Source organism: Physeter macrocephalus, chromosome 9 (assembly GCF_002837175.3).
Source record: "Physeter macrocephalus isolate SW-GA chromosome 9, ASM283717v5, whole genome shotgun sequence".
Classification (NCBI taxonomy): Eukaryota; Metazoa; Chordata; class Mammalia; order Artiodactyla; family Physeteridae; genus Physeter; species Physeter macrocephalus.
Window position 1 is genome coordinate 34003003 of NC_041222.1, and position 24015 is coordinate 34027017.

The 24015-nt window shown below is 45.7% G+C and overlaps 1 protein-coding gene across 1 annotated transcript in view; it reads right to left on the reverse strand.

Annotated features, from left to right (window-relative positions):
- Window positions 1-13311, reverse strand: part of PSAT1 (phosphoserine aminotransferase 1) — a 29814-nt gene extending 16503 nt beyond the window's left edge. Inside the window, exons 1-6 of the mRNA XM_024126755.2 lie at window positions 13172-13311; window positions 9016-9076; window positions 8020-8089; window positions 5449-5654; window positions 4455-4627; window positions 2759-2928 (exon numbers count right to left, since the gene is read on the reverse strand). Of these exons, the coding sequence (XP_023982523.1) occupies window positions 2759-2928; window positions 4455-4627; window positions 5449-5654; window positions 8020-8089; window positions 9016-9076; window positions 13172-13231 (740 nt within the window). The 5' untranslated portion in view covers window positions 13232-13311. The remainder of the gene's footprint in view (window positions 1-2758; window positions 2929-4454; window positions 4628-5448; window positions 5655-8019; window positions 8090-9015; window positions 9077-13171) is intronic.
- Window positions 13312-24015: the final 10704 nt, after the last annotated feature.

The following is a 24015-nucleotide window of genomic DNA, read 5'->3' on the forward strand; positions in this document are numbered from 1 at the left end:
TAAAAGAAAAAAAAGAGCTTCTTTTCAAACTTGGGACATTTTCAAGGACCTCCATGTGATACAAAGTTGCAGTGTTCTGGGGCCTTATCCCCTTCAGTCCAGGGCCTGGGGAGCCTGTTCTGCACAAAGCTTCCTCTCTATTCACTGCTTGTTCTCACTGCATGAGCTACAATTTTCTAATCTTGAAAGCTGAAGTACCCCAAATGAAATCTAAGTTTTTCAAGTCATAGATTTAGGGTAACTACTCAATTATACAGACTTACGTTTTTCCTTTTCTCTTCTTTCGGGGTAAAAGAAAGCAAGACACCAAGGGGTGTCTTGGGTCAGAATACCTTTAACCCAATCTCTCTGGTCCTCCACGTTTATATGATTCTGATCAAATACTATTTGCGATCCTGCCCCGAGATGGTCTCAGTGTTCACTCTTCTGACCTGTCTGGAGAGGAAACTTCGCCCCTTTTCCACCCTTGTTTCTGGGTGTCTGGCTGAGCCCACTCTTCGGGCAGGAAGGCTCTGGGCAGGGAGTATCTGCCCTCCCCCCAGCCTGTGCCCCACCCCCAGGTGCCCAGGTTGGCCAGCTGACCCGACTGGTCAGGGCCTGGGGTGGAGGCCTGCACAGGGGCTGGTAGGGGAGTGACCCTCTCTGAGTCACTCACAGGGGGACTTTCTCTCCGTGCCCACCAGGTCTGACTCCAGACCTTTTATCTCCCACTAGACAGACTGACCTGCTTTCTCACTGTTTCTGCTGATTTTTCACTCTAATATTAACCGACTGCATCTTAACACATATCCATTAGAGTTTTAAAAAATGTACTTCCAGGTCACTCATGGAGAAGGTGCCAGAGGGCATGACAGCTCCCCCTGTTCCTCCAGCCTGTGCTCTGATCAGAACTGCCAGTTCCATTTCAGGCCCCGTTTCAGGGCCAGGGCTCTCCCTGCCTTCTCCCACCATCTCACTCGCGGAGCTGTGGTGGCCTTTGCCCCCCTGGAAAGACTCACCTGCCTGCAAGCCAGGCCCTGGCTGCACGTTCTAACAGGTAAGGACAGACGCCTCCCGCCACCTCCTGCCACCTCGCAGCCTGGAGCCGAAGCTCCTTCTCCAGAGGCCCTGTGCTCAGGCTCCCCAACTATCCTGCACCGCTCAGCACGGCAGTGGCTCCTTTCCCAGTTGGCCGGTGGTCACGGGTTTTTCCACTGCCAGAAACCCCAGAGATAAGACGGGCAGGTGAGACAGGTTCAGCCCTGCCCACCAATCCCTACCAGGCACTTCAGAAGCACTTTCAACCGGGGTGAAACAGAGTGGGATTGACAGGTGACCAGGAGAGTAAGCACTGGAGCCCTCCGTGCCCTGAGGAAAGCAGGGGACACAAAGTGAGGAGCTGCTCCGGCCCATGTGAGCCGCACAGAAAACCAGCAAACATTTCCAGCAGAATTCTAACTTTGGAAAAAGCTCCTTTCTTCCTCTGGTAAATTATGTGGAAGACATTTCCCGTAGGCAGGGCCTCAGAGGGAGACCTCTAACAAAGCCCCAACCCCATGGAGCCGCAGCCTGTACCAGCCCGAGCCCCTCTTCATACGCTCTTTTAAGAGAACTTCTACCATCCCTGGAAAACCCGGGAGACTCAGAGAGCTGGACTCCCAGCAGCCAACTGTTCTCCAGAGATGGGATCTTTCCAACACAAACCCACACTGAGAGTTTTGCTTGTGAAGAGCACAAAGATACAGGGTGTGCATAGCTGGGCTCTCAAGCCAGACCGCCTGGGTTCAAACCCCGGCTATGCCACTTCTTGAAGTATGGCTTTGGCTTCTTCACTTGCAAAATGGGAATAATAATAAGAGTACGCACCCCCTAGGGTGCTTGGGAGATTAAGAGGGTCATACACATCACTATTTTCCATCATAGCTGCCCTGGAAAGATAAGATAATCTATAAACTCTGGCTCTTTTATCCCCGCTGCTAAGGCTGGGGATAAAACAGAAACCACAGTAATAATACAGCAGCTAACATTTATAAGTCACTGAGAGCCAGGCACTCACCAAGTACATTTTATACATATGTATTAATCATTCAATCCTCACAGCAACCAATTACTCCTGGAGACACCTGCTGCACAGATAGGTTAAGCAACTTGCCCAAGGTCACACAGCTTGTTAGTAGTAAAATCTCTCAGGCAATTGTTAAATCCTAGGTGTCACAAAGATTTTCACAAACTACCTGAGTCTGGGAGTTAAAAGACTGTACGGTGGGGTAGCCTTACTCTCCCCAAAAGTGCTGTAATGCAGCCTCTCACTCGGATAAGGGGAAGCCAGGCTAACAGGACCCCTGCAGACTGGGTGAGAAACCAGAGAGGTGTTTGTTCCAGCCAGTGTGTTAGATTCCAGGCAGCCAGCTTCAAGCAGACGCAGTAAGGAAAGAAAAAGACCAGTAGCCCGGCCTCTGAAAGTCCTTCTCCAAAGCCGCACTGGTTGTTTGAGATGCAAGCATGACACTTCATGTGCAGAAAGCTTTTGGGTTAATGGTGAACCACCAAGGCTACCAAGATCAAACAAAAACACCCCAAAAGAAAGGCAAGGAAAGCTGATCAAACAGTGCACAGAGGGGGACGAGGGAGAGGTGAGCTGGGCAGAGAATCCTAATAGGATATCTGGGCTGTTAGATCACTGATTCGTGGCATCGTGCCCTACTTTAAAAACTCAACTAGTATTGATGGGAAACACTGAGACCTCCTCACTGGTCCCCAAGCCATACCCCAGAGTTACCTGAAGCAGGGAGGTGTGTTATACAAGGAGTTATTTCCGGCCTGCACTTTGTAATCCAGGACTGAGGGGCACTCTCTGAGGGCGAACCCCAGCAGGTCATCTCGGACGATCACCACCGTGACTCCTGCAGAGCCAACATTCTTCTGGGCACCAGCAAAAATCACACCAAACTGCAAAAGAGAAAGCCTGCTGTTCTAGATGCACTGGGTCATTTTTCATAAATGTAGTCAAACTTCCCAATCTCCTTCCAAAGCACAATTTTTACGAGGAAGTGACTCTATTTTAATCCTGTTCAGAGTGCATTCCCTTCTCTAAAGGAATCTCTATCTGGGACAGCAAATCGATACTCAAGAGTTCAGAGCCTGCAGATTACAAATCTGTCTGATCCTTCTCTCCAGGGAGGGGCCAGCCCAAACCCATCACTGAGGAGGCCTTGTATCTATTCGTATTCACTCTAGTATACCTCTTTTCTACGTCCAAGCCCATCTTTAAAATAAGGCTGCTGTCCTTGGTAACCTAAAGAAATCAATTTTTTTATCCATTTATATTTGTATAAAGGGATAATCAGAAGATACTGAGAAATAATGGGACAAGCTGCCCGAGAGAGAAGACATTTTAGAAAAAAAGAGATGTTTAAAGATACTTTGGGAAATTTTTTCGTGTAACATGTAGAACCCTCTTCCATGTCTCCCCATGAAACCTGTAGGAAAATTCAGTGGCATCCCAAGTGGGAGGAGGGGGGACGGTGTGGCTCGACAGGGAGTATTTTATAGTTGACACTGTTTAGAATTGCCAGTGCACGGTGAGTGAAAATAAAAAGCAGGCTATAAACAAAATGTGTACATCCATACAACAGAATATTACTCAGCCTTAAAAAGAAATGAAGTTCTGACATGCTACCACATGGGCGAACCCTGAGGACATTATGCTAAGTGAAATAAGCCAGACAGAAAAAGGACAAATATTGCATGATTCCACTTACGTGAGGTTATCTAGAACAGTCGAATTCACAGAAACCAATAAAAAAAGTAGGAATGGTGGTTGCCAGGGGCTGGGGGGAGGGAGGACTGCGGTTACTGTTTAATGGGGACAGAGTTTCAGTTTGGGAAGAAAAAGTGCTGGAGATGGACGGTGCTGATGGTTGCACACCAGTGTGTGTGTACTTAATGCCACTGACCTGTACGCTTAAAATCGGTTAAAATGGTAAAGTTATGGTAAGAATATTTTACCACAACTTTTTAAAAGGCAGACTACTTCTTAGTTTGTTTTAAATTCCTTACAGCTATCACACCCACCATGGCATGCGCCTAGGGCACTAGTGCCCACCCTGGGGAGCTGCTCAGAAATCTACATGTCATGTCCATGCTCTTGGAGCTGAGCTGGGTACAAAGCAAGGTGAGGCTCCTTCATAGCCCCCCAAGCTTTCCTTGATGACAGCAAGTTAACTCCCAAGATGTTGACAAAAGGATTTTCTAAGCGCCACTCTCAGAGGCAGATGAATTCCCCAAGGACTCAACTGTGACCCCTGGGAGACGACGATTAACACAGGGCTGGGAATGTCAGGACGTAAACATTCTGACAACCAACACTGTCAGCCTTTCCCCATTCTGGTATATATTAAAATGTCCTTAGAGAAACCGAGAGGCTGGCTCCCCCGACCCGCGCCCCGCTGGCACAGGCCTCTTTTACACTCTACCTTGGAAACATCCACTGGCTTGGACAGGAAGTTTGAGGACATGTCGCAGACCAACACTGCTCCCTTGACATCAGGGATAAAGTCAAACTCCACTCCGTGCACGGTCTCATTGGCGCAGTAATACACGTAGGAGGCGTCCGGGCTGAGGTTCCAGGTGCTCGGATCTGGAATTTCTATCACAGGAGACAAGTTGGGGACTCCACCCGTTTCCTCCCCTCTTTCCTTAGGGAGATAGGAGGCAACCAGGAATGATTCCCCTCCCCTAGCAGGGGAAGACAGATCCCAGAGCATTCACAAGCGAAAGCACCCTACCCATCTTACATTACAATCACCACCAACATCCTAAAGGGATGACCCATCCCACCCCCTTTGACTGTTACTGGGGGCAAATAATCTTCAAGAATGGCGTGGTGAGTATTTGGGTTTTTTCCTTGTTGCCCAGTATCCATCCATCCTATGTCCACTGACAGTTTCCTGTGGGCGTCAGCCTCCGCGACTCTCAGCCCATGTAGTTCCAGTGGAAACAATTCCACCCACAGCCCCGAAGGTACAATGCAACTCAGGCAAGGCCGCTTGACTGATACAGAATGGGACACAGGAGACATGAGACTGTTACTGGGAACGCATGAGCAAAGGCATTGAAACGTGAGAGAATATAAGGTCAGAAGCAGCTGCAGCCATCTTCTAAAAAGGAGGGGGCAGCTTTCCCGACTGTGAAGGAGACAGGGAAAGACACCAGAACCGGGAGACACTGTAGGCGGCCCTTGATCAAACCAGCCCCTGGGCTTTGCAGCTAAGTCAGCAGGCTAGGCATACTCTTTCTGCAGCAGCCCGTTAGTAATCTTAACAGGAACAGGCAGCCAATCTAAATGGTATCAAACTAACTACTGACAAAGGGATGAAAGAATTGCCCAGGGCAGAGGTGACCTGCTAGCTGAGGAGGGACCACCTGCCAGCCAGCATTTCACTGTCCAGCTCAGCTCCCAGCACTTACTTGTGTAACTCCCAAGTTTGGGGTGGACAATATTCACAGTCCCAAACTTCTTGGCTTCTTCCGCGGCCTTAGCTGACCAGGATCCCGTCACCACATAGTCGGCACACCTTCCTGCTTTCAGGCCAATCAGGTTTAAGGGGACAGCACTGAACTGGCCACACCCACCTCCTTGTACAAAAATCACCTTGTAGTTGTCTGGAATGGCTCTGGGCAGAGCAGAGGTGACAGTAAACAGGGTCAAAAACTGAGAATGAGTGATGCTCTTCCGGCACTTTACGCTGGGATGGATACACTACAAGAACGATGGTCAAGCCCCATCTCTGCCTTCCCCAACCCAGTCATTTATCTACTCAATTCCTTGCACAGATATTTACTGGGCCCTGTGGTGGAAGCCTATGGTTACTTTTTGGACAGAGCCAGTAACACCCTGCTGTTCCTTTAGGGAAGCATCGGCTGCCACTCTCGGTCTACCTGGTTCAAGGGTGGCCAATCCCAGCTCCAGGGGATGAGCACGTGACCCAAGCTGGCCAGTGTGGTTTGGTTCTGAGACCTGGATCCAAACTTCTAGAAAAGAGGAGCTGTTTCTATTGAGGGAAAGAAAGAACTTGTAGGAGCTAAACCCGCAACCACTGGTGGCCATCTGGTGAAGCCAACGTATAAAAAAGCAGAGCCAGGAGATGGAGAAAAAGACCTTCCTGACATCATGTGAGCTCCTAAATCACCCCTGCACTTTTCTGTTATATGAGATAATACACTCCTTTCTTTTTTTTTTTTTTTTTTTGCGTAAGCCAAGAGTTGGGCTTCTGTCACTTGCAACCAAAAGTCCTAAAAGTATATATGTGCTGGTCCATGCTATGAACCAAGTGGACACTGGAGAAGGATCTTTGATAATCCTTTAGACCTAAGCATGTATCACCTACCCAATATATATCAAGATTAACAGCAAAAATATTTGATTGCAACATGGAAAATTAAGATGATGATTGGCATGGCTACAGGCAATAGGGTAAGGCCAGATCAGGCCAGGGAAACTGGACCCAAGCCTTTGAGCAATGTCAGAGCTTGGGAACAGGTTACACAGAAGGCAGACGGCCAAGGGACAGAGCTCCAGCACATAGGTGTAAGGAAAGCACCAAAGGGCAGGGCAATGTGAGAGGGTCTTGGTCTCGCCAACACGAGGGATGGTGTGCATATATCTGGTTTTGAACCATGGCTGCCTATATCCAGGGCTCAGGAGGCTAGCAAAGCACGCAGACAGGTCTTAGGAGACTCTAACCATGAGGTTCTCAGCAGCTGGGAGGATGGCAGCCCAAGGCAGCATTCCTGGTTTATGTTATTCAGATGCAGGGCAGTGAACAAGGCCAAGAACTGGACGGAAGGACACCAGAGGTCTAGGTACAGGGGTACAAAGAAATCGGCCCCTAAATTGAGCCAGAAGTTCAATCTGGAAAGGCTCACAGGTGTGTGGGTCAAATGCCACATCTCTTGGGCCAACATTCTAAGTACCCACCCCATGAAGGATGCGATTGTTCTGTGAACATGACAGGGACCCAGCAGGCAGCCCTGGCATGCTAAGCCAAGCAGATGATTACCGGCTCTAAACACGGACATTAGCACAGGTTTCGAGGGCCCCTCACAAAAATGTCACCAAGCCCGCCCCATCTGAAGCATTTTATCAATGCAATTTAAAGGGAAAGTTATTAAATAATTAGTATAATTCCAATTTTGTTAATGAAATAATGCAAGGATGGACCATAAAATGTTAACAGTGATTACCCCTGACTGGTAGGGTTATGGATAATTATGGCTGATTTTGTGAGTTTGTTTTTTCCCTAAACTTTCCACCATGAACATGCACTAGTTTTGTGAGCAGAAAAAAAACAACAACAATGTTTTGTTCTCAAGATGACCGTGTTATATGTCTATGTGAATAGATTTATATAATATATAAAACCTCTCCTTTAAGCAGCAATCTATTTAAGAACACAGTTTCCTCTGGGTAAGAAAAGCAGTGCAGATAACTAGGAAAGTTCATTTGAGAAGCAGTTCCCAGAGTTCAGAACCCTTAAAATTGCCCAAAGAGCCCGTTAAAAATGAAGTTTGTACAAAGGCTCTGATTCAACAGGTCTGGATGGGGCCCAGCACTTGAATTTTTTAATACTTCCCCCATGAGTTGATTCTGACAGGTTGTATGAGGCAATACTTTAAGAGCCAGTGAACTAAGTTATAGTTAATTATGCTGACAAAGATGACCACTTCTTTGCCATTTAAATCCCTTTTAAGCCAGTTTAACTTCCACAGTGCTAAAAAAAATCTTTCCCAGATACAATGATTTCAAATCTTTGGAAAAACCACATAAAATAAAAATAAACATACAAACGCAGGATGAGGAACAAATAAAAAGCATTATGTACTGCTCTAGTGAATGTGGGAGAATCTTAACAAGATTATTTGTAAGAATGGAATATTCTGAACACACAGCAGAGTCTAGAAAATAATGTAACAGACACCCACGTATATGGATTCCCAAACAAGAGTAACACAATTTTGTCTTTAAAATTTTAAACTTACAATAATTCCCGCACAAGATTCTCTGTGTTGTTAATAATCTTAGAGAAATCTGATGACCTGTGGCTCATTTCTGTGGAAAGAAAAACAAGAAAAAAAATTCCAGTTCAAAACCAAAGCAACAAAAGTTAACTGTAGCTGTAACTACAAAATTTGCAAATCAAATAACAAAGGGAAATGTCAGTTATTTTCCATTCAAATTGTGGGCCACACTTTAAGGGAAAATCCAAATTGATTTTCAAACTGCAAACATTTTAACCTTATTGTCACAGCAGAATGATTTTTCAAAAGTGGCAATATTCACTGAATGAGCCATGTACTAATTTATCCTTTGGTCTCTGATCACTCACATCTTTCTCACAAACAGGAATTGTGTGCAAAGGCTGCCCTTAGGACAACAGCACAAAATTCCATACTGTGCTCTCACTTCACAGAAATCTAGGTGCATGTGCCAGACCCACAGGAAGAAAATTTAATAGCAATGAGCACACAGTTAAACCTACAGTCTCTTAATAGTCTGTAGCCTTTGGAAATATCAAAAAAGAAAAAGAAAATTAAATTTATAAAAAAGTAAATTTTAGAACTCAAAGAAACTTCATGAAATTATTAACATGCAAGATCTTCAAAAAAAGGCTTGTGTACTTCACAACATTAATGAGTTCATGTTTAACAATAGCAAAAACTGTAAAATGAATGTGAAGCAATTTTATAAATGTTTGGGCACTGTTAATGTAAATGTACAGGATCTTTTGATCTCAGATCCTATGCATAGCAAAAACCAATGATGCAAGGGTAAGTTGAGACGTATAAACCCCTCTCCAGCATTTATGTTGCTTTCAAAATTGCTTCGATCAAACATGCTATGGAAGTTATTAAAATTTAAAAATATATCTACAAAGGCCTACAGGAAGACCCAGTAGAAATTCTAGGCTTGATGATGCATTTTAATTGGTTCTCTTTGAATCCTGGACATTCACAGAATCCAAAAGTAAATCTTACCAAGAACACTAATCCCAACTCCTTTGTAGTCTAATAATTCTTTTTGTATCTCTGACAATACCTAGAAAAAAAAAATAAAAGAAAATTTAAGATGATTTCAATATGCTGTGCACAGCTCTGGACATACAAACTGCAGTGGGGGAGGGACAGGGGCGAGGATCCACCCACCAGGCCTGTGAGGAAGCTTATGTCACTGCTCACAGCCAATCCCCTTCCTCCCCTATCCCCACAGAGCCCCGATGATGCAACTTACACTCAAGTTGAGAGTGAAATTATGCAACGTGACTGATGCTAAGACATAGTTTTTCCAAAGGTATGAATTTATTTAGAGATAAAAACTCACTTGGACTTAAAAAAAGATCAAGTATAGAAGTTTTCTGATAATTCTTTAACTGTCCACTTCAGACCTTTGGGAAAAGTCTAATTCCCTAGAAAAATGTCCCTTCCACAATTGCATTTGCACTCTGACAGCAAAAGCACAAAAAGCATAAAGTTCTGGGGGACAACAAAAAAATCAATTAGGCCCAAGTTAAACTGATAACTCAATTTTCCATCTTTTTGGTCGGCTGGGATGGGTGGGGTGGGCAGGAATTAGGAAGAACCTGCTATGAATTAAGGTTCGTCAGGGGTACTGATGTACTGAACTCTCCCCTCAACAACAGCCCTGAAGGTGATATTCTCATCCCCAATTTGCAGGTGAGGAATCTCAGCTGTGGCTCCAGAGGTACTTAGCTGTATGCCCCAGTCCAGCCCCTTGACCCATCTTGTAAGATCACTGCAATCCCATAACCATGTTCTGCCTTACAAGGACAACTGGACAGGTGGGACCCATCTTATGGCCAATCTTCCAGTGCCAGGAAATGGGTGGGGGGCAAGGGTCATTCCTTACCCCCACCCCCAAACACATAGCTCACTTGCTAGGGAGGTGCCTCATTGTTTTTTTCCCAAAGGCAAGTAAAATGTAAATTACTACACACTGAAAGAAAAACACCTATTTCATATATATATCTACATAGATATATATATAGATATATAAAGATATATATATATACACACACACTTCAGTAAGAAGAATAGAAAGCCCTTATCAGAGATGTATGCTGCATTGTTTATGAGTGAAATGATACAATATCCGTGATTGGCTTTAAAATTATCCAGGGGCAGAAGGGGAGAAAGAGGGTATGGGGGAGGGAGCACTAAAACAAGATTAGCAAAATGTCCTTAGTTGTTAAATTTTGGATGCATCCATGAATTTAGTTATATTATTCCCTCTCTACCTTTGTGTATGAGCGACCTGCCATAAAGTAAAAAGAGAGAAAGAAATGCTCTAAAAATGTACACAAAATAGGTGAGATAAACCCTCTGTAGAAGCATCCTGCCATCAAAGGAGGTTCCCTTAAAAGATACAGGATAAAGACCTCATAAAACATAATCTAGGGCTTCCCTGGTGGCACAGTGGTTAAGAATCCGTCTGCCAATGCAGGGGACACGGGTTCAAGCCCTGGTCTGGGAAGATCCCACATGCCACGGAGCAACTAAGCCTGTGCGCCACAACTACTGAGCCTGCGCTCTAGAGCCTGCGAGCCACACCTACAGAGCCTACATGCCACAACTACTGAAGCCCGCGCACCTGGAGCCTGTGGTCCACAACAAGAGAAGCCACCACAATGAGAAGCCCACACACCACAACGAAGAGCAGCCCCCGCACACTGAAACTAGAGAAAAGCCTGCGTGCAGCAACGAAGACCAAATGCAATGAAAAATTAAAATTTAAATTTTAAAAAAACCCATAATCTAAACTGGATTGCAACTTGTCTGAAAAAACACCATTTTAACAATAAAGAATGAGACAAAAGAGGTTCAAGAATTTGTCATGGGGCTTCCCTGGTGGCACAGTGGTTAAGAATCTGCCTGCCAATGCAGGGTACATGGGTTCGAGCCCTGGTCCGGGAAGATCCCACATGCCGCGGAGCAACTAAGCCCATGAGCCACAACTACTGAAGCCCACGTGCCACAACTACTGAACGCACGTGCCTAGAGCCCATGCTCTGCAACAAGAGAAGCCACCACAATGAAAAGCCCGCGCACCGCAAGTAAGAGTAGCCCCCACTCGCTGCAAGTAGAGAATGCCCGTGCGCAGCAACGAAGACGCAACGCAGCCAAAGATAAATAAATAAAATTTAAAAAAGAAAGAATTTGTCATCGTTTTTGTTGGACACATTAGCAATGGCTGATCAAACAAACTTTTAGCAAATCCTTGTCTTTAGTAAATACAAACATCTGTCTCTGATAGAATCATCCTTTAACTTCTGTTCAGACTGTATTTCTCTCATAGATAGTATTCCTTGAAAAGACATCTATAAAAGTTTATAACCAAAATCATTATAAAAAGTTTTAAAAACTTCTACCCAAAAAGCATACCCCTCTAATCCAGTGGAGTTTATTTTTTTCAAACTGCAGAATTGCAACCACTTTTGCGGATCATAACTAATTTCTTAATGAACTAGAATAGACCAGAGCAGAATAGAATACAAAATTGTGCATGTTGTAGTCATTAGGCTAAATATTTCATAAGCCTTTTGTTTTAATTATGTGCAGGTACTTGCTCATTTTGTGAAATATATTTTTCACTGTGGTTACAGTCAAAAAAAGTTTGCAAAGCTTCTCTAATCCTTATACTTCAATTAAATCAAGAAGACACATAAATAGCAACATCTGCCCCGCCCCCCAGCTTGGAGAGCGCACAGGAGGGCATAAATCCTCCCCGGAAAATAAATAATAAATAATTGTACTACTGATAACAACTGCCTTTATAATAAATGCAGAACAAATTACACAGGAAACAAATGCGCAGAAGACTCCAAAACACAGAGAGGGAAAAAACGGTGAGGGTAGAGGAAACGTTTGTCTGGCAGGGAATCTCACCTAAAACAGACCGCAATAACTACGAAAAAACGAAGCCCTGTACTCTCAGCTCCTACGAGCGCTGCCCGCAGAAAAGCAAAATGTCCTTTCCCTTCTACAACTGTAAGATTCTCTGTTCTTATCACAACACAAGAGAAGTCTCTGTCCCAGGGAGATTCTACTCAGTTCAACAGCAGATAATTGCAAAGCACTTGGCTATGCCCTATGTTGCTACAACGTATCATCAGAGTCATCCTGGTTAGGAAAATAAAAATATAACAGCAGCGGCAGGGGTCAGTGCGTCCAAGGCACAGTAGAGACTTGGCCTCCTTCACAGCTTGGGCGGTGGGAGGGGAGAATGGATGTGGAGGGAGTGGGTTTTGGAGGTTAGGGGAGGAGCCGGAACCCGGCTGGGGGCTGGGAAGGCAGGGAGTAAGTTCCACTTGCACTTGAAAGGTCTTGTAATGGCCCAGGGGAGAATTCAGTAATTCATTTGCTCCAGAACAAAGTGAACCGAACTGGGCTAGCAGCCCAAGGCCTACCAGAATTTGAATATTAGAATGCCTTTAGGGGACACGCCAGTTGGAAAAAAAAAAAAAAAAAAATCTACGCGTGAAACAGAGGGGAGAAAAAAGGCTTTAGGGACGGATGGGGTATCTGAGAGACAAAGAGGAAAAGCCTGGGCTGGACTGAAGGCTTTTAATTTTACATTTCTGAAAAGCAATGTTTCCAAGTGCTGGCTAAAGGCAACACTGCTTCCGAGGGGTCGTGCGCGGGCCTCCAGTTTGCAGTTCCCTCCAGTTAACGCAATCCTCATTCACCGTCCATTCACGCATCCACTCAACACTGCCTGGTTCGCAGCACTGCGGGGCGAGGCGAACGCAGAGTTGGGAGCTTTTTCTTTTCCGCTGCACCCCCGGCCCGGCCGGATTGAAGGCACAGCGCCGGAGTTTGCAGGTGCGCAGCGCAGGGAGCCAAAACTCCCGGGCGGGCCGAGTTCTGCGCGCGGCGCACCCGTAGCCGGCGCCAGCGCCAGCTGCACAAGCAAGCCTCGCCGAGTTCCTTCCCCAATGTATCCTTCTAGAGGCCCACCCACGATAGATCCTAAACTGGGAGTGCACGCCAGTGCAGAGCGTTTAGGGAACTCCGGGCAGGGAGTGGGGATCCGGGAGCCCCGTGCAGGGATGCACAGCCACCCACGCGCCTGCTCCCGCCGGGACCGCACTGCCGGCGCGCGCTAGAGGGGACTTACCGAGCGCGGCAGTTTGGCGGGCCCGGGCCCGAAGTTGACCACCTGCATCAGGGAGTCCATGGTGCAGAAGCGGGAACTGGGAGTCTGCTGGAAAGGACCGATCGCGTGGGCAGCGCAAGTCTGCAGCCGGCGCCGACTCTGTGCTTTCTTCCAGCGCCGAGCCGGCGCCCCCATTGGCCCGCGCTGTCGCTGGCCCTGCGCTGATTGGTTCGCGCAACAGGGCTCGCATCCCCATTGGTCGTGCTCCCCAGTCTAGACTGGAGAGCAGTTGCTCCTCCTCGCGTTTACTGTTTCAACCCGTTTTTTGATCAATGCAAGGCGCGCGGGAGATTGCACCATCCAGGCGGCTCGGCTGCGCGCCCGCCGGAGAACCCTGGGCGGCGAGAGGAGGCTACCCCTGCCAACTTGCGTTGGTACTTCTGCACGCTTGATGAGGCGCTTTCCAGTCCTCCACCGCGGACCCTAGCCCCTCTCTCTGGGCTGCACTGGGAGATGGCGGAGTAAATCACCCCTCACCCCCATCCAACCACATCTTCACCAGACCCTGGACTGGGCTCTGTTGCATTTGTTTGAACCAGCGCTCATTAATTCACCAAACTTTCCTAAGCACCCCCATGGGCGCCAGATACTCCAGGGGGGAGGAAGGGCCCCCAAGGATGGAATTGCAGGGTGAACTATGGGCCGGGGGTGGGTGGGTGGGAGATGAGGTTCTCTGCAAAACACCAAGGGGCCAAGGGTTAAAGCAGGATTAAGGGATGGAGGTGGCCAAGGACATTGAGAGAAGCCTTGGCCTGGGAAGCCTGGATGCTTCCCAGGCAACTCCTTTTAAGCTGCTGATTCTCCATTTCCCCTGGGGAAAAGAGCGAGTTGGAACATGGCAATACCTCTCAGGTTGTGTAGGCGCTGACAAGCTGTGAGTTTAGAAACGTGAGCAGATATTAACAAGAACGCGATACCCCTGAGGAGCCTCAGCCCAAGCCAGGGGAGAGGCCCAGAGCCAGGCCGGGCGCAGAGCCAGAGCGGCTCGAACTTTTCCACAGAAGTGTTCTTCTCAGAAGAACTCCAGTGGAGATCCACATGGGGTTCTGAAACAGGGAGGTCCCCTTCCTGCAAGAAAAAAGTTCCTTTGAAGTCTGGAATTTCATTTTTTTGAAATGTGAATTTTGCCTTTTACTCCTTAATTTAACCCAGTTTCTTATAAAAATATTTTCCCAGATCTTTGAGCAAAAGTGATGCACCAGGAATACACACAGTGCCTGCCCTGGGGCTTTCCATCACACCAGCCAGCGTCAACCACCTCAGTTTGAAAAGATTTGTAAACTGACAGAGCTAGGACTTTTGTTTGCTTTTTTGTGGTATGTGGGAGGGATGGGGCTGGGATAGGAGGTACTGCTTTAGGTTTGGGAGGTGGAGGGCAAAGTTTCTAGAAAAAGCTGAAATGAACAAGGTCACCGCCTTCCTCAGCACCTTCATTTAGAAAATTGCAAAACTGAGTAGAGGGTATGAATGTCAGTCCATAAACTCAGGTGTGCAAGGATTGTCGCATATCCATTATTGTATATAATGACTTAGTGTAGACCCCCTAGCAGCTAATCTACCAGGGGAGTGGGGAAGTTAGCCTTCCTCCTTCCTGGAGTCCTTAATCCCAGGGATTTACACAGTCCTGTGGTATGGGATAGGGAGGGAAGCACTCATCCATTTGGTCCTCCGTCCCCAGAAAATGTGGCTGAGTTTTCTCCACTGTTGAAGTCTATATGCTGCTTCAGTAAATTAGCTCTCTACCACTTTTATGACCCACTGAGGAACACAGGAAATCTGGGTGGGGTCAGGGTGGCTATCATCCCATCTGCCAAGACATGCCATGCAGTCATTCCTCTGAGGGCCTTGCAGTTTCCTAGATGATATTACAGGGAAGAAAGGCACACAGACCCTCTGCCCAGGGACATGCTGACCTCTGTCTCTCTCTCTCTTCCAACTGAAGGAAATCTCTTTTGCATTCTAAGAAGAATCCATCTCTTTGTATGTTTCTTCCTCACATTCTGTCCACAGACACCTTAAGCTGGGGCCACTTAGGGATAGAAAGACAGTGGTTAAGATTGTGGTGAACTGCAAACGCACATGCCCATTTGTGGCAGAGTTGCACCAGCCCACCATACATTTATGCCTCCCCTTCCATGGAATAGAGTCTCTGTCAGGCTCCACATTTCACAGCTCCCCTTGCATCAAGGCAGGTCATGTGACTGGAACCCACCAATGGAATGAAACAGAGGATGTCACTTTCAGACCAAGGTGGTTGAGAATAGTGTGCTTCTCCACTGCCTTTTTCCCATTCCACAGGCTGAAATCAAAGAATCCAAGGCCCTTGGGGATGGTGGAGACACAGAAAGGAAGGAGCCCCAGTCTCTGAATTACCTGCTCCGGGCTCGTTGTACATGAGTGAGAAATCAACTTCTCCTGGGTTATGCCACTGAAATCTGAAGGGCTATGTTATCCTAACTAATACACCATTCTAAATGCAACAGCTGCAGCTCAGATCCAGCTGGTTGTTGCCAGGTAGGCAACCAAGGTTGCTCAAGCTATCTTCCCATATTTAAAGAGAAACCAGAAATCCAGATTTTTATGTGAAATTTCACAACTTTTAAACAACTACAAATTTCAGACAACACTGTACAGATCAATATTGTGAGGGGTCAGACCTAGCTTCCCTGCAGGTCTGATTCAGCCTGCTGATCACCAGCTCTCCTTCTAAGGACTGCTTTATAGTATTCTGCCATGTATTTCCCCTTATTCAACACGGAACACCCTCCTCTCCCTGCCTGAATAAGGGAACAGGAAAAGGGAAGACACTGCGGAAAATATAATCTTAAAATATTATTCTGTCACCCTTGCCTATTTTGCAGTGCAGGTGTATAAAGATAGCTCAGGGAACCCCTGCATTTCACGTGGGCCCCTCCCCTCCTAGTAGATTCACCTGAAATGCATATTTTGTAAATATCAGTTTTCACAGGTATTATTTATTGAGCCCTTACTATGTGTGAAAGGTGGACTTCGCTGCCATTTCCAGTCAGATTGGTGTCCTGTTTAGAGGGGAGTAGGAAGAGAAGAGAAGGAAACTCTGAGGAAGGAAGAAACCTATTTGAAATGAGGTGAGGTTATTTCTGCTGCCCTTTTGGTAGCTGAAGATCCTTTTTCCTTATCATTATTTCCAGAGAAAATGGGGAATGGGGCAAGGGAGTCATCACAGTTTATGTAGCAAAAGAAATTAAAAGTCACAATCCTATTACACTCTTCATTCTGACCCCAACTGATAGGAAAATATATCTATTCTACTCACTGTATTACCTCAGTTTATTTCCTCACCCTACTTTCTTATTGTGATAAAATATACATAACATAAAATATACCATTTAAACCATTTTTAAATGTACAGCTCAGTGGCATTCATACATTCACAGGGTTGTGCAACCATCACCACCATCCATCTCCAGAACTTTTTCACCTTCCCAAACTGAAACTCTGTCTGTACCCATTAAACAATGTCCCCATTCCCCCTCTCCCAGCCCCTGCAAACCACCATTCAACTTTCTGTCTCTGAATCTGACTGCTCTAAGTGAGACAGAACAGGACCCTACGGGGCCTTCCCGGGGACAGACCCCTGAGTCCCCTGACTCTTGTTTGTAGAAAAGCTTTAGGCACCTAGGCCTTCCCCAAGTTCCAAAGGGCAATTTTAATATCAGAGAAGTGAGAAAATGCAGAAACAAGAGAAAGCAGTCAAGCAAGACAAAATAATAATAGTTTATCCATAAAACAAAGTCAAGGACCTTTAGTTCCTCCTCAAGGGCTGTAGATAATATCCTGAGTCATATCCTTGAATTGTTTTGCAGATGCTAAAGCCCCCACCAGGCGGGAGAAGTTAACTGCACGCTGCCCACCAGCACATAGAGCCCAGACCGGTTGGAACCACAAGGTTGATGACTGACATTCCCGAAACATCACCCTGTTACCCCCCAACCACATCAGTCAAGCAAGCTGATCGCCTATAACCCTCAGCCCTAATGTTGCCTTTAAAAACCCTTCCCTGAAAGCCATCCGGGAGTTCAGGTCTTTTGAACATTAGCTGCCTATTCTCCTTGCTTGACACGGCAATTAATGCTATACTTTCCTTCACCACAGATGGGTGTCAGTAAACTAGCTTTGCTGCGTGTCGGGTGATTGAACCCAAATTTGGTTCAGTAATAAAAGTATCTCCTATAAGTGGAACATACAGAATTTGTCTTTTGTGACCAGCTTATATCACTTAGCACAATGCCTTCAAGGCTCACACATTTTGCTTTTTTAAAAAAAATAATTTAATAGACTATTTTTTAGAGCAGTTTTAGGTTTGCAGCAAAATTGAGAGGAAGGTACAGAGATTTCCCTCTACCTCCCACCTCTCCCTACACACACATAACCTCCCCCATTATCAATATCCCCTACTGGAGTGGTACATTTGTTACAACCAATGAACCTACATTGACATATCATTATCACCCAAAGTCCACAGCTTGCATTAGGGCTCACTCTTGGTGTTGCACATTCTGTAGGTTTGGACAAGCGTATAATGTATCCATCATTATAGTATCATACAGAGTAGTTTCACTGCCTAAAAATCCTCTGTGCTCTGCCTGTTCATCCCTCAATTCCCCCTTTTTGCTTCATTTCTAAATAATCAGTATAGAGAGCATTCCACCACAAGATTCACGCAAGTAATATCTCTAAGGGGATCATTTTAAGAGAAGTGATGTCTATGGACCAGTGGGCAACATTACACAGGGAACTGAATACTGCTTATATCTCCTGACATCCTAAAAAGATTCTGATATAGAAAAAGCATCAAAATTTTTTTAACCTGAAAATGTATTTATCTCACTACTTTTTTTTTTTTAAAAGAAAGGAACAAAACTCCTGGCACCATCTCTCTAGCTGTAGACACACTATTCATCACACCCAGCATGCTGGCCCTGGTCATATACATATGCATTTTCTGGATCAGCACTACTCACCTGGGCTATCTCATTCATTCCAGGGTCCCACGCGGAAGCATGAAAATGGACCACAGAACACTTGTTTAATCACCTGTCCAAAGTCTATGTGTGCCTACAATAGAAACCATCATCTCAGGGTTTTGTTTTGTTTGTTTTTTTCATAAATTTATCTATCTAGCTATCTGTCTACCTGTCTATCTTTGGCTGCATTGGGTCTTCCTTGCTGTGTGTGTGCTTTCTCTAGTTGTAGCGAGCTGGGGCTACTCTTCGTTGTGGTGCATGGGCTTCTCATTGCGGTGGCTTCTTTTGTTGTGGAGCACAGTCTCTAGGTGTGCGGGATTCAGTAGTTGTGGCACACAGGCTCAGTAGTTGTGGCTCGCGGGCTCTAGGCTCACGGGCTTCAGTAATTGTGGCTCGCAGGCTCAGTAGGTGTGGCTCGCAGGCTCTAGAGCGCAGGCTCAGTAGTTGTGGCGCACGGGTTTAGTTGCTCCGCGGCATGTGGGGTCTTCCCGGCCCAGGGATCGAAACTGTGTCCCCTGCATTGGCAGGAGGATTCTTAACCACTACGTCACCAGGGAAGCCCCATCATCTCAGTTTTAAAATGACTTTTGTAGTGTTAATAATCTGGTGGTAGTTTTGTTCTTTCTTTTCTTTTGGGGGCAGATCAAATACTAAGACAAAGGAAGGAGACAGAGCAAAGCCAGGGATATTGGGGGTGGGGGTGGGGGGGTGGAGCCAGTGCAGGACTTGGATCTTCCTGCTTCTCCCCTTTTTCTCATACTCCAAACTCCAAAGGACCACACACACTGCCTCAGAAATGAACAGTGATTGTGATTTATTTTTTGGTACAGGAAGGGAGCAAAGATTAACACAAAAATAACAAGAATTCAAATTCAAAGGTGCCATGGGTGAGAGCCATTTCTATAATCACAGAAATGAAATGGAAGAAGAGCAAGGCAGGCACTGTGGCTGGAGGGGAGTGACTGGGAACAAGGGGAAGACTAGTTCAATGTGTCATGGTTTATGTATATGGCAAACAGACTTTTTCATGACATAGAAATATTCCAGTATGAAAAATTAAATAAAAACAAAGCTGCTCCCCATCGCTGGAACAATTAACCATCTCCATTCACACACAGCCAAACATAACAATGATTCCCACACTAAAAAAAAAAAAAAGCTCACCTCTTTGGAGTCACAATACTCAAATGTAGATAAATTTATAGCTCCTAACAAAACATTAACAAATGCATTCAGACTCATTCATTCATTCAACAAATACTGCATTCTTACCATGTATTACATAGAATGCAGGCACAGTCCCTGCCCTCCTGGAGCTTCTGGTGTTTGATATGTTTATATAGAATTCTTCTATATTTTATCAGGGCCATCTGCCCAAAGAGGCCTGCCCTGGACACCCTAATGTGAAAGCCTCCCCCTCCATGCCTGGTGCTCCTGAGATCTCTTACCCTGCTAACATCTCTCTTCTTCCCATAGCACAAATCACTTCTAACATGCTACATAATTGGTTCATTTATTATGTGTATTGTCTGTGTGGTAGAGTGTAAGCTCTGTGAGGGCAGGGCTTTTTTCTGGTTGGTTTACTAATACACCTAGAACAGTGCCTAGCCCAGGTAAACTCACAATAAAGATTTGTTGAGCGAAAGACTGAATTTATAAATACTGGATCTACTGTGATACATTTCCTAAAGCAAAGAAAGGTGTGTCCCAAAGTTGAAGTCTTCACCTCTAGAGAAAGAAGACCGCTTGCCATAATTAATGAATTACCCCCACCCCATTCTGCAAGGGTTCAGAGGAGGTTTTATCTTTTCTCATTGTCTTATTCAGTCTCTTAGCAAGTCTGTTCTACCTCCAAACTTTTCTCCAGTCCATCTACTTCTATCACCTGCCTAGTCCAGGCTCCCATGGGCTCTTCTAGATTCCTAGACCTGGTTTCCTTGCATTCACTTTGCTCCCCTTAGAATCCATTCTCTAAACAGCAGCAAGTCATCTTTTAAAAACATGCATGGAGTATGTCATGTAACTGCCCTGCTGAAGTCCTAACAGCTTGCCATTACATTTAGAACCGCACTCCTAATGGGCCCACAAAACCCCTCTGACCTGGTCCTTGGTCACCTCTCGGCTCAGCCCTTGACTTGCTCAATTTCCAAACTGCTCCTTCAGTCCCAGGACCCTCTCAGGCTCCTTCCCTCCCCAGCATTCTCTCCCTCCAACCTCCCCAAGGCTGGATCTGCCCACCTTTGTCCATTTTAGGCTCCATCTTGTCAAATCTTGCCTGACTTCCTTATCAAAAGTACCCCCAGCCCACCCTCCAGTTCCTCATCATCTTATTTCCTGGGCCATTTCTCTCATAACTTGCCAGTCTCTGAAATACTCATATACTTATTTTTTTTCTTTTTTTTTTTTTTTTTTTTTTTTTTTTTTTTTGGTATGCGGGCCTCCCCCCGCTGCGGCCTTTCCCGTTGCGGAGGACAGGCTCCGGACGCGCAGGCTCAGCGGCCATGGCTCACGGGCCCAGCCGCTCCGCGGCATGTGGGATCCTCCCAGACCGGGGCGCGAACCCGGTTCCCCTGCATCGGCAGGCGGACGCGCAACCGCTGCGCCACCAGGGAAGCCCTCATATACTTATTTATTGTCCACCCTAGAATGTACTTCCTCTGAGAGCTGAGACTTTGCCTGCCTTATGTACGGCTAAACCCCAGCATGAGGTATGGTACTTCTAGAATGACTATAAAGGGCAGGAAGAAAGAAAGAAATGACATTGCTGACAGTCTTTGTTGCTGGGAGAAAGAGATTATATTTACTATTTTTCTAGAACTTTCCATAGTGAATATTCAAAACTTAATCAACTTTTAAAAAGTTGGTGATTTTTAAATAGTGGGGTGAGAAGAGGCATAAGACCACCAAGAAGCCCTGGCAATCCTGGGATGCCACTTTGAAGCTTTTGAGAGCCTGTGACTGCTGAGGCCCATCCTCCCACCAGGTGTTTCTACTGAGGCTAAAAGGCTGGTTGCTCCATCAAGTACTAACATGTCATCCTACAGTTAGAATTCTAGGTCAGTGTTTTCACTGACGATGGAATCCTTTCTATCCAACTGACACTGGATCCAATCTCACTTCTTTGACTTTGCACAACTACCTAAAGTTTACGACGGGTCTTGGCGAGTTGCAGGCTGTTGAAGGGATGTGTTTTATGGGGGAAGAAGAGGTACTTAGAGGAGCAGGGCTGGGGGGTGGGGGTGGATAGTGTACAAGTGTTTCTCAAACTCACAGAGCTGGAAGGAATCTTGGAATGTGATCTAGAATCATCTATTCACACATTCTGAGAACCAGTCTCTCCCAGCGTTGTCCTGGAGTGGTGGGCAGGAAAATTACATTCCCCTATAAGTCAGCACAAAGCCATTCCCAGAGGATTGCCTAGAGATTGGGGTGGAGGCTTGCAGAACTGGGGAATGGGATGAAATTATCACCATCTTTATATTAAGGCTGTCTACCTATATCAAAATATGAAGTATTTTCAGTGTGTCACACACGTTTTTGGGTATCTGTTATCAAATTCAAATTGTAGAGCTCAGGAACTAGTGCAACTCCTACACTTTCTGATGAGGAAAATGGTCCAAGGGGTGAAGTGATGCTGTCGGGGTGGAAGTGATGCTGTCTCTGTGACCTGCTTGTAATCTCTTCTCCTATTTCACAGAGGGAAAGGCTGAAACCCAGCTCACGGATCTGTCTAGGGTCACCAAGAATCTGGTGAATCAGACCAAGGAGAGGACACCAAACCATCGCCCTTCTATTCCAGAGAGTATGACCCTTCTACTTCCCCGCTTATTAAAATGATTTAAAGCTGTCAGGAAAGTCATTTAAATGCTCCTAGGAGAGAGCAATCTCAGAGAACTAGGACTGAACCTGAGCAACAGACAAGATCTAAAAAGTGAAGTGTGTGGGCAGAGGCGGCTGCCACCCGGGCGCCCTGGGGTGCTGCCACTCCCTCAGTAACAGGCTGCATCCTCTCAGGACAGCAGGCAAGGCTGCAGACAGCGTTCCTGTGACTTTTTACCAGTGCTGCTTCCTAGTCTGCCAGCCCCAGAGTTGATCCATGATATCTCAAGCAGCCTTGGTTAAGCTTTCCCATTTTTCTCTGTAGATCTCTGGTCCCTTGTCACCCTAACCTACTTCTCACCTCCTTTCATTCGTTTATCTCCAAGTTAGCTGTCGCCATCTTGCTCGTCCTCAATCTTTCTGCAACTGCTCAGTGCCACGGGGACATTTTAAATCATCCTTAAGGGGATGGCTCGGAGGAGAAGCTTTCTGACCCGTTTGCAATATAATTTTTTTTGCAATATAAATTTTGAGATGCGTTTATATAGAAGGCCCAGCATTTGGGAGATTCTCTCTTCTTCCCTATTTTTTTAAAAAGGTTTTATTTATTTATTTATTTATTGGCTGCTGCGTTGGGTCTTAGTTGCCCTGCAGCATGTGGGATCTTAGTTCCTCAACCAGGGACTGAACCCGCATCCCCTGCATTGGAAGGCAGATTTTTTACCACTGGACCAACAGGGAAGTTCCTTCCCTATTTTTTGAACTTCACTTGTTCACACACTGTTTTGGTCCCTGGAGACACATATGGTACTTTGCCTTTGTTTTCCTAGATCTCCTTACATATGAAAAATGTGAATAGCATTTGTTCTTCCAGAATGGTTTTCTCCTTTTTTTCAGTTTTCCTGAGGCAAATGTAACATATGAGCACTTTAAAATATTCAAGCATTCTAGAAATTCAGAGTGTAGACAGAGAATGTCCAAACTTCAAGACAATTTTAGTTTAGGTATATATTTTGAATTGATAATATATTCATATGATTCAAAAGTTGAACATATAAAAGGTGTACAGTGAAAATGTCCTAGTCTTCTAACCCTCTAGGTCCCACCCCGTCTCCACTCGTAGCCACTTTTATCAGTCACCTTAGTATCTTTCCAGAGTTTCTTTAGCAAATATAAGCAAATACAAATACATACTTATTCCCTCCCTCCCTTTTACACAAAAGGTAGCACACTACATGCACTTCTTTGCATCTTGCTTTTTAAATTTTACAGCAGAGTAAAATTTGGTTTAGAATGTAAAGTAACCAGAAATAAGCAGGCTTCCCTGATAGCGTAGTGGTTAAGAATCCGCCTGCCAATGCAGCGGACAGGGGTTTGAGCCCTGGTCCGTGAAGATCCCACATGCCGCGGAGCAACTAAGCCCATGCACCACAACTAGTGAGTCTGCACTCTAGAGCCCGCGAGCCACAACTACTGAGCCCATGTGCCACAACTACTGAAGCCTCGTGCCTAGAGCCCGTGCTCCACAACAAGAGAAGCCACCGCAATGAGAAGCTCGCGCACCGCAACGAGGAGTAGCCCCCACTCGCCACAACCAGAGAAAGCTCGCACGCAGCAACAAAGACCCAACGCAGCCAATAAATAAATAAATAAATTTATTAAAAAAAAAAAAGAAACCAGAAATAAAAGGCCATATACACATGTGTGCATACACACACGGACACACACACTTCTTTTTTTGGTATAACTAAGCAGGATAAATTAATTGAGCCAGTAATTGTTCAGCCTGCTCCTCCTTATGGGCCTTAGGAGAAGGTCTGATATTCCATTTCTGATGCAACAGTTTTGGATGAGAAGATCCTGTTCTACAGATAATAGCAGAAGATGGGGGCAGGTGAGCCCATCTACGAGCCAGAACTGCTCAGGTTCATGTTTTGCTTATTCAAAGACACTGAGACTCAAATCTTTTAGGGCCAACCA